Source organism: Alligator sinensis, unplaced genomic scaffold, assembly GCF_000455745.1.
Source record: "Alligator sinensis unplaced genomic scaffold, ASM45574v1 scaffold144_2, whole genome shotgun sequence".
Classification (NCBI taxonomy): Eukaryota; Metazoa; Chordata; order Crocodylia; family Alligatoridae; genus Alligator; species Alligator sinensis.
In genome coordinates, this window is record NW_005841872.1 from 2,003,891 (window position 1) to 2,015,458 (window position 11,568).

General features: G+C 39.3%; 1 protein-coding gene across 1 annotated transcript in view; it reads left to right on the top strand.

Moving 5' to 3' along the window:
* The window catches only part of HERC2 (HECT and RLD domain containing E3 ubiquitin protein ligase 2), a 200,259-nt gene that overhangs the window by 182,853 nt on the left and 5,838 nt on the right, over nucleotides 1-11,568 (top strand). Inside the window, 6 exon segments of the mRNA XM_006017070.3 lie at nucleotides 1,013-1,200; nucleotides 1,918-2,115; nucleotides 4,912-4,995; nucleotides 10,131-10,272; nucleotides 11,185-11,379; nucleotides 11,489-11,566. Coding sequence (XP_006017132.1) covers nucleotides 1,013-1,200; nucleotides 1,918-2,115; nucleotides 4,912-4,995; nucleotides 10,131-10,272; nucleotides 11,185-11,379; nucleotides 11,489-11,566 — 885 coding nt within the window.

Sequence of the window (11,568 nt, forward strand, 5' to 3'; positions counted from 1 at the left end):
AAGATTGTCCTGGCGGATCGCATTTTGCTTACCCCTGGTCTAAATGTATTAGAATGGGTCACAGCTTTATTGGGTCACAGCCTGCTTTCTCTTTGTTCATACACATTTTGCATGTTCAAACAGCATGCTTACTTCAGACAGAAAGCCATAGTTCACGATGATGTACATAATTTAAAAATACATATATATTTTGAGTTTTTCAGTCAACTTCGTTTCAAAAAGTACTTTTTATAAGTTACAAAGAAAAACAGCTTTAAAAGTAATAGCAAATTGGTTTAGCTGCTGTGCTTTTATGAATGCACTCAGCCTTTTTAGAAAGTCTATTGACCTTACTTGCTGAGATATTTAACTTGCTAAATGAAGCATAGAAACACAAATGGCCATTGCTTCTTAGAGTAGTATTGGATATTGAATATCCCTTGCAATAGATGTGTTTCTACATTTAATTAGGAGGATTGAAAAACAAAAGGCAAAAAAATTATAGGTGCTGTTAAAGTACTGCATAATGGATATACAGGGTGGATTATTTGTAACGAGTTGGCTGCAACATTTCATCTTTCTCAGTGGTTTTCTGATGTAGGCATCCATTTTTAGTGCCATCTACAATAATAGACTTCATTAGTGAGAATTTTTCTGGTACAGTATACTAAATGTTTTTTTCCCTTTTTTAACATCAAGTCTTCTGCAACTGTTAAGTGTGGCTTTATCCTGTTTCTTCATTTCCTCTTATTACATCTACTTATTACATGTTGTTTTAAGAGTGTACAGATTCTTTGGGGTTAGTGAATGTGTCTTTTTCCTAGGTGCTGTACAGTGGGGTTTCAGTTAAGTGTTGCCCTTGTAGTTCATGAAAATGACTTCATTATTAACGTAGTGCCAGGAACCAAAACCCCATTGGTTTAGTGCTACAGAAACAAAGCAAAAGACGGACATTACCCCAGAGAGCTTTGTGAGAAGTAATAAGTTAATCATTCTCTTCACTGAGGACAGTCAACTTTGTTGTTGGTTTTAGGTGAAGTGTATACATGGGGAGATAATGATGAGGGGCAACTTGGTGATGGGACAACTAATGCTATTCAGAGACCACGATTGGTTGCAGCACTTCAGGGTAAAAAGATAAACCGAGTGGCTTGTGGCTCAGCACATACATTGGCCTGGTCCACCAGTAAACCTGCCAATGCTGGCAAGCTCCCTACACAGGTATGATTTTTGCTTTGTTTAAAGTCAGATTTCACAGTTTAGTTCATGCACTTGTTTAGGTTGATGTTTCTTTCTGGATAACTAAACAAATGTATAACACATTTTATTTCATTTTTAACTGTGGGCTAAGCCTTTAATTGAGTGTTTTTTATTTTCTTGTTGATCTCCTTGTTACTCCTCCCATGCTCAACTGTAGGGCTCCTTCCTCCGTTTTAGGAAGAGGAAGATTTCTGTTCTTTATGGTAATAGTTAAAAAAACAAGGATTCAGTTAAAAACCTGAAAGGAATTCAGAGTCAACTTACCTTGGAAGTCTTGAAAAACTACTTTTTGAATGCTCTTTTGCCCTCACTTTTTATTTCACTGTTAGGTTATTTTGCTGTTCTTTTTGCTTCCATGTGCTAATTGAAGGAATAAAAGTTCAGAGATTCTCCTACAGAAGTACTCTTAAAATCTGGAGTGTAAGAAAGATGAATGACTCTTGTAGCAAGCCACATTAAAATGAAAATATTTGTGAGGGTTATGAGTCCACATTGATGCATTTTTTTATGTACAAGTGATTTTGTCCTTTCTTGTTCTGATGGTACTAATAAGTAAATACTTTATTAAGCTCACATCTTGTGTTTCTGAATAAATTATTATTTGTTATAATACATATCTTGCACACATGAACTAATAAATACATTTAATATTAAAACAAATTATTATTTTTATTATAGGTTCCTATGGAGTACAACCATCTACAGGAAATACCAATAATTGCACTAAGAAACAGACTTTTGTTACTACATCATATCTCTGAGCTCTTCTGTCCTTGCATTCCCATGTTTGATCTTGAAGGACGACTCGATGAAGCTGGCCAGGGACCCTCTGTTGGGTTTGATACTTTACGGGGGATTTTGATATCACAGGGAAAGGTATTTATCAAGATCTATATATGTTTTGTTAAAGAATATCAAATTATTTTCATTTAGTTACAGTTGCCATAGACATTTTAAGTTTCTGCTTATGTATATGAATAATACATACATTTGACAGGTGTCATATTTTCACAAAGAGGAGGCAAAATTAGAATTTTCTTAAGCATATAGAAATGGGAAAGGTTGTTAATGTGTTTAATTTGTTTCATAATTTAAATCTTCCGTTGTCATGTTGTTGAATTTTTTTTTAGTATTTAGTAGAAATTACTTGGTTGCGGGGGGAGGGGAAATAAAATAAGATGGAGAATTTCAGATGCAGTGACTTGGTATATTGCTAATTGATACCATAGGAGTATGCAGTGACAGTTCAGTCTGTGATTAGTCAGAATAGGACGTGAGCCGGGCATTTAAGAATTTCTTTACCATGTTAATAGAAACATAGAATTCTGCATTCAAGGGGAAAGCCTGATTACTTCAATTAACTATAATTCTTGAAGATTGCAATTGAATTTAAAATAAATGCTGACATAAAAGGCTTTTAACACGATTACAAAACTGTTACTTGAGAGTCTGATTCAGGATATCTCTAATTCTTGTCCTAATGAATTGCCTCTGTAAGGCCTTCAGTTCTGTGGACAGTGTCAGATCTGATCACTTTTCATTGCCATGATAGATCCTCTTCTTGCCTCTGTTATAAGAAAGGTTGATAACCCTTTACAGACAACTGTTCTTTTCTTTTTCTAGCCAGCAGGCTGGACGCTGCCTTGAGATAAGCATGCGCAGTTTCTCTAGACCAGGGGTTTTCAACCTTTTTGGGTCAGTGTACCCCCAGTGGCCAGTGGAGAAGGCAGGAGGAGTCCCCTGGTGGCCAGACAAGCTGGGGTGGGGGAGGTCCTGCAGCGAGTGGGGGCCCCCCCCCCCAAGGCCATCCCAAGTACCTCAAGGGGTATGCATACCCCCGGTTGAAAACCCCTACTCTAGACTTTGGTGGAAATCTTACATGTATGTCCAAAGGCCACATTTTGATCAATTATCCTGTAGAAGAATGCACTAATTGGTTTTATAAAACTTAGTGACAGCTCCTTCATCCACCCTTAACCACCTGTTCTGCTCATTGGGAGCCATTTTCTTGTTGTAACATAGATTTTAAAAGCAAAATCTTATCCTCCTGGAGCTGTCATTTCCTCCCTTAACTCAGATCAGAAGATAGAGATAATTGCCACCTGTCTGTTCTCAGCCCTTCCTTATTATACTGCCATTAATAGCTAGTTATGCTAGAAACTATGGTAGATTCATGAATGGATTGGCAGAGACAGCATGCTGTTAATATTGGTCAGCTCATTTTGCAAAAGTATTGTGCAAAGGATTTGCATGTAAAATGTGATTCGAAACACATATTTATGGGAAAATTATGAAACCTTGCTGTTAAAGTTAACTTCCTAAATCCACATGTAGGCATCTAAAACATCCCTTGATATTCAAAGATGCTAAGTATTTTCAAATTTCAGTAAAGTCAGTGGTATTTGGAGATTCAGGAGTTGGAAAAAGCAGGACAAACTTACATAGTTACCTTCTGCTTTCTAATTTTTTATTCTTAGATTTTTTCCCCCTCTCTTAAAACATTCTCTATTTTCAGTGAATAAGTATTAGTCTTTATATATAAAGCACCTTTCATGTTGGCTACTTACCATTAAAAACAAAAAACAATATATTAACATTGTGTTCAAGTCCAAGATTTCAGGGCCCTTTGGCACATGTTCCCTTCATAGCAGCATGGGATCTGTTCCCCAATCCCAATATGTGCATGGTAGGATATGCAACCTTGGGATCAAGGATCGGATACCAATTGCACCATTTCTTCTTGCTGCTACAAGGGAAGCCCAGGATCGTCATTATTGCTGGGCTCCCTGTGCACTGGCAAGTAGAGAGCCAGGTGCCTGGTGCTTTCCCTGGGTTGGAACTGGCAATCAGCTGGTTGTTGGTATCAGCCCCAGCAGCTTGCGTTTAAGACTCTTGAGTGATCTTGGGGCTGGAATTGTCAATCAGCTGATTGTGGGTCCCAGCCCTGGGATGACACTGGGGCTGCTTCCGGATACCTATCATGCAGTCAACATCAGGCTGCATGGTGGGCAGTACCCTGCCACACATTCAATTTAAGACCCGATGGAAACCAGCCACAAAATTTCCACACTTCGTGGAATAATTTTGTGCCTTATTTTATGTTTTATCATGCCATGACTTAACTGAATGTCTGGCTGAGTTACTGTTTTAAGACGTGATTAACTGGTTAATCACATCTTAAGTGTAACATCTGCCAGGAATCAAAGTGACTCAAGCAATCTGATTTAGCTCTAGTATTCTGGTTATTTCAGACTTCCATAATATTAGCATGAATGACGACTTCTAGCATTGCACAAATACTCTGCATTCTCTTACTGTTTTTCCTGAGGAACAGGTCCAAGAAAAAACAAGGTTTTGTTGGTGCTTTGGTAAGAAGAAGCATGTGCATTAGTGATAGTTGAACCCTTTGTGGGGACAATTTATCTGATGTAGTTAGGGCTAGATTGAGTTTGCCTGCATGTTGGGGGCAAATTCAGCGAAAGCTATTCATGGCTGTTCTTGATAGAAATGTTCTGAAGGTTGTTATCTAGATATGAGGAGTTTCATTCTTTGGTAAATCTGTGTAAGTAATCTTTAGTGGCTCCCTCTTTCTTGAATTGATTTAATCATATGGTTAGAAATGAAATGCTCACAGATTCAGAATTGCATTTTAATACTGTTTAATTTTTTTAGGAGGCAGCATTCAGAAAGGTTGTACAAGCAACTATGGTGAGAGATCGTCAGCATGGTCCAGTTGTAGAACTCAACAGAATACAGGTACCTTGGCTAAAGTTTTGTGTGTAATGCATGCCTACAGACCCCAGGGCTCCACATTCTTTGTCAGTGGTTCTCAACCCTTTTTTTGGACTTGAGAGATGACGCCTCCAACTCAGTTCAGTTTCAAAAACTAATTTATATATTGCAGTGCTTACATCCTGGCAGAGGGGCTGGATTGTGGGAGTGGGGAATTGGCTAGACAGGGATAAACTTGAGCCTGTATTTAACTGCCTATCTTCTCACACCTTGCTTATCTCCTCATACCTTCAGAAGATCTAGTGGTACTCCAGGCTGCCACGGTACCTTGTTTGAGAATCACTGCTCTAAGTCCTGGAATGTCCTACTTTGTATATCCCTGTTCTCTATAGTTTAAGGGGTGAATTCATACCAAAAAGCTAACCCACCAAAAGCATAAGGCAGGATTGCATGTTGCAGATTGGTGCACTTCTCTCCTAATATTTTAAATCACTTTGTAGTCGATTTTGAGACAGTACTTCTGGAAACAAAAACTGACAGTTTGGGTTGTAACTGGCAAGAAGTTTGACAAAAAACATAAACAGACCCAAGGAGTTAAGACATTGTAACTCACATAAAATATTATTTATATATGTTATACATCATCACATGAGTTTATCCTGATTTTGCTTACGTGACTGACAGCGTTCTAAAATGCCCCAAGTATAGTTAAGGATCAGGATGTTAAACTCTTGATCTTTGTTGCATATCACATGGGGTCACGTTGACAGTGGTAGTGGTTACTATGAGAGGATTTTTTGATGTTGAAGAATGTAATGTAAAGCCTTAGGCCAGGCATGCCTTTTCCACAGGCATTTCTGTATGATTGAACAGCACGGCATTGCTTAACTTAAGCTGGTGTATCAATTTTGCTTTTTCTCTTTCCAATATTTATGGTACTTGGGATAGTAAAAAGGAAGTTTCACTTTTGAACAATTCTGACTCCTAATGAACTGAAATAGATCCTGGTTTGACTGGATTCCATGGTCTGTTCTTTCAGCATAGCAAGAAGCCCTCTGTAGATACTTAAGAGGTTTCTTGACAATGCAATATATGAAAATATTGTAGTTTGAATTTGTTTGTGAAGTTTAAGGTAAAAGTGTACTGCCACTTTTTTCCTCCCTCCTTTTTCCTTCTCTTAACTCAAATGACCTTTTTAAGTCATTGTCAATATATCTATAGCTCCAATGAGGTAACTACCTCTCTTCTTTTAAGTGGATTAGTAAAGGATTCTCTTAACTGTGATACTTAAATCTGGTCCAGAACCAAATGGGTAGTAGTAGCAAAGTGCTATTTTCCTAGTAGTGGTAGTACAGTGTGTCATAGATTCATAGGTTTGAACAAATGGGACAGTTGCCATCCCATAGCTGAATTACTATATTGACCTGAATCCAAGATTACTTTGAATTTAAGATGACCATCCAATAATTAGATTCTATACATGGAAAATTATAATTTGTAATAATATTTATTTTAATTTTCCATATATAAATCTAATTATTGGGCAGGTCCCTGAAATTTGTGTTCCCCACCCTACTGGTGCAGTATGGAAAGCAGCAGCAGGGGGTGAGGCTACTTGTTCTCTTGTGCCAGCTGTAGGTATTGTAAGGCTTATGGCCCCAACCCAGGGATCTCCACCCTACCAACAGTGACAGGATGGAGCCTGGACTAGGTCGCCTGGTCTGCCTATGGTGTTATATTTTCTCGCCTGCCATGACTTTGATGGTAAATTATGGAAGGCAGTTCCCTATATGTGACCTTCCAGTCTCTTCCCCTTTTCACTGTGAAGGGCTCCAAACTTCCCATTTATCCCACCCTAACCACATCCAGAATCCCACGGAGAGAGATCTTATCTGGAATCTCTGATGATTCTAATAGCCTGTGTTTCTACATCCACCATGCAGCAGCCACCTTGTCTGGCCTTGGCCTGATTAGGGCCTGGTTCCTGTTAAGCTTCGGCTGTTGTTTATTAAGCAGTACAGCCCTTGAAAAACTCAGTCCTGAGCCCAGAGGCTTTGAATCAAGCAAATAGGCCATAGGTAGTGGCAGGTGCCAGCTTGCCACAGCGGCATCAACTCCAAATGTTTTTCCCATCTGGGATCTTCCAAATCCGGTGTTATACTGCCCTGAGCGCATATGGTGGTATATGGGGCCTGTTCGGACTTGGCACTTGGACCCTATGCTTGGTCCGCCTCCACCCAGGGTCTCTCTGACCTGTAGTTGCCCCCGGTGTCTCCAAGTCATTGTCAGTTACCAGGTTCCTGATCAGCTTCCGTCCCAGGTCCTGCCTGAAGTGGTGCTCCTTCGAGCACTTTGCTGCTTCGGCTGGGCAAACTGCTTGGCTGCAGCCTCTTGGCTGTCTTTTGTCAGGAGGCACTTCAGCCTCTTGCTCCAGCTGCCCACTGCCGCTGTGCCCCTCTCTGGGGCTGGAAGTACTTTCCAGCTGCCTTTATCCACCAGTCTGGAGCTTCAAGCAGCTCCAGAAGTGCCATGGTGTTCTGGACATACCCCTCCTGAAGCTGCTGCATGCCAAGGTAATCTGGAGGTGCTGGCTGTCCGGTTTTTTTTTCTCTTTCTCACATTTCCCCCGGTGAAAGTTAATTTTTTTTAATATAACTTTAGTTTCCAGGCACTGGATTTCATGATGCCTTTTTCTGCTAGAAGAAATTCCTAATAGCAAAGAGCCTTTTATTTTCCATTTAGGTACTTGTGGGTCATAATTGTCACCTATTAAGTGTTTTGGATAAGTTTGGAGTTAATTGAAGCTAGGATAAGTTTAAAATGTAGTAGGTACAGAATCCATTAACTTAGTGCTCCTCTTCCAGCCTCACCTTCATTCCTCATCTCCCTTCTGTCTATAGCACCCTAGAACCTGCTTCAAATTGTATGTCCATGAACACTTATCTGTTCATATTTCCTCAATCAGTGGGATTTTCTTTGTATGCTATTCTTCATGTGTCTTTTCTTTAGTCTTTACTTAGTTACTAGTTTGCATGGCTGTTTCTATACATCTTCTCTGCTTCCCTTAAATATTTTTATACAACTCATTTGGGATTTTTAGAGCCTTTTTATTAAGTGCCATAGGTCCTTTTTAGTTATCCTGAGGGGAAAAAAGTATGAATAAGTTGATATCCATGCTCTTAATCATAAACCTGTGAATAAAAAATCACCAGCCTAACTAATATGTTTATATCTTATTCAGACCACCCCAGGAAAGCAAAGCCTGGAAAAAGCCTCTTTATCTGCCTGCAATCTTCTTAAACTTCACATGATTTAAAAATTTATTCCTTAATGCAGGTTGCTTCCACTCCTTTAACTAGTCTGATTGCCAGTGAATAGTTAAACTGATCAGAACTTAGTAGATGGTAACAGTGATAAAGAGGTGTTTTCAGTTATTTCATCAAACAGTAATGCAACGTAATGAAATTACTTTGTTCAAAAACTTAGAGAAATCTGCTCAAAACCGCTGCCTTGTCTTCCCAACTGCCAAGTATTTCCTCTGTTACTATTTAGCTGTATACCAGAGTGTTTTTTTTTTAACTTAATATGGAGACGAAGGTTCGGAGCCCCCAGAACACATAATCAAGGACAGTGTTTACAGTGGTTTACCTCAACAGTAGTGTTCTTCGTATCCATTTGTTAATGCAATGAATCTCCTTTAATACAAGGCTTCTACTCTGACAAGAAAGGTATTCTAGGTGTTACAGTACTGTTCAGTTAATGGCCTGGGTGTAAGCACACCAGCTACACACCTCACTAAATATGTGAACTGAATTTTGGTATAAGATCTTCTGCACTGAATCATCTTGATGACTCCCATTCTTCTGTCAAGGAACATTGGTACTCTTGTGTGAAGGCATCTGGGTTAATTGCTCTGTGTGTAAACTCAGCAGTCTTTTACGTGCAGACTCAAGGGCCTAAACCACAGTTTATCAGGAACAGTGATAATTTCAGAAATCAGAATCACAAGCAGGATCAGCAAGAGTGATAGCATAAGGAGGGGTGGGTGGATGAGGAGGGTTGGATCCCTGGGTGCTGCCTGAAGCAGGAGGGAGGGCCCCTGTTCCCCTCCCCCTATGCGCTTTTCCTGATTTAGCTGTGGCTCCAACAGTGATGAGGGCAGAGAAGCAAAGGTGTACGGTACAGAAGCAGTGGCTGGAGGTATGCTGTTGCTGGGGGAGATTTTTTTGCCATCAAATATTTGTGACATTTTTGGCTGCTCAGCATGCCAAGTTTCCAGCTGCTGTTCCTGTACTACACCCTACTGCCACTTCTGTCCTTCCTGGTGTGGACACAGGGTCTGGGAGGTGCAGGGAGAGGGGGAAATGGATGCAATACTAGCCATGTATATTTCTGAGCAAGAATAGCACTCTTTATTGTTAGCTGGAGCTGAACCACAGAGGCAGAGGCTGTCTCAACCTGGAACCAGTCAGTTTTGTGTACATGTGTGTTCAGATTTTCTCCTGTCTTTAAATAAGAAGTAGTACATCTGCAGCCTGCTAATGAGCATCCTAAGGTTTAAAGTAGTTTAATTTTTTCCCCCCCCATAATCCCCACTTTTACCTCCTAGCTGATGGATCAGAAAGTATAAGATTGGGAAAATCTACAGTAGAACTACAGTACAGCCAGGTAACCCTGAGCTTTAAATCAACTCTTCCCACTTGTAGCTAGGGGAAAAGGGAGCAATAAGAATATATGCTATTCTTCCCTCCTGGCCTGGCTAGCAGGCCAGGAGGGAAGAGGAAAGCACGTCTACATTCCTAGAGAGACCTGATGAAGAATCTTTGCATTTGAGAGCTTGTCCAGCTTTTATTATCCCGTCTATATAGTTGGTCCAATAAAAGATACCACCCTAAGAAATCCTTGCCTTTTGTATAATTTCTGGACCATCACTGCTACAACCTCACTCTTCTTAAAAATAGAAATTTGGCCCTTCAGTCTGCATACGTCATGTACAGTGTGTTAATTTCTTGGCCTAAATAGTCATTTTGTTCAAGTACAATATTGAGCATTGTTAATGTACCTGGCAGACATTCATGTTATGGTCATATCTACACAGATATGACAGCTGCAGTATCCTCTTACAGACATGTTATAATGTGTACTTATTGATTTGTCAGGTAAAACGCTCCAGGAGTAAAGGAGGATTGGCTGGTCCGGATGGCACAAAGTCAGTGTTTGGTCAAATGTGTGCTAAAATGAGTTCATTTAGTCCAGATAGCCTTCTTCTACCTCATCGTGTTTGGAAAGTCAAGTTTGTTGGTAAGAATTTTATTCTTCATTTTCTTTTTGGGGGATATAAAAGTAGGAAGAGATATGGAGGGAAGGGTGAGAAAATGTATGAAATCTAAGAAATCAAAAGATCACATTCTAAGAAGCTCAGAATCCATATTTAGGTTTTTTATAAAACCAAAGATCAGTAGAAATATTTCCATAAATCTATTTTAAATACCAAAGAAAACAATCTATTGCTAAATCCAACATTCCGTAATGGCAGAACTTGGTCTAATTTTTGCATCCCCCTCTCTCCCGCCTCCAACCAACACAATTAAAAGCGAATGTGCAGAACCCACATACTTTAGATCAGTTCTGCCTTGGGCTTTTTGAATGTCTGTAGCTAGCCCTGATTATATTGATGTTTAACTCAAAGTTTAATGTGTTAAAATTTCACCTAGGCATCTTAAGTTTCATAAAATTTCCTTGGAGTCTTTTGTTTGGCATGTGATAAAGTAGTACATATTGTCATTAAGAGATAAGTTTAACAAGCATTTTTAAAATATCAAAATACAATACTACCTAAAAAGACTAATTGTTCAGTGCCCAGTTTCATAGGCCATGTTGAATAAAGAAAATAACTTTTTCTTTCTGTTCTATTCATTCATTCAATATAGCAGACTGTACATGCATGCTTTAGAGTAACCAAACATTTGGCTTTGCATGGTCTCTCAGAGAACTACTCATAGTCTTGCTGCATATATTCATGTTTGTCAAGGAGGAAACTATTTAAATGAGAACCAGAATTTTAGATGTATTTTATCATAAACTGATATAGGACAATGTAGCTTTTTAGTATGCAGTTACTTTCTTCAATATGCTTAGAAAACATCTTTAGTATCTTACTCCAAACTACATTTAGAAACATTTTGGATATGATCTATTGTTTCCTTTTGCAAGGTGAATCTGTGGATGACTGTGGTGGAGGTTACAGTGAATCCATTGCTGAAATGTGTGAAGAGCTTCAGAATGGGCTGACCCCTCTCCTCATTGTGACACCTAATGGAAGAGATGAATCTGGGGCAAATAGAGATTGTTTCCTGTTAAACCCTGCGGCCAAGTCTGTTTTACATATGAACATGTTTCGTTTCCTGGGTAAATTTCCTAGCGGCACGCCTATTACCCAAACTTTGATTGTGTAATGTGTGTAGAATCTAAAAAAGATATATATATATATTTTTTTTTGCATTTTTAAATCCTCCAGGTGTACTGCTGGGCATTGCTATCCGTACTGGAAGCCCTCTAAGCCTCAACCTGGCCGAACCAGTGTGGAAGCAGCTAGCA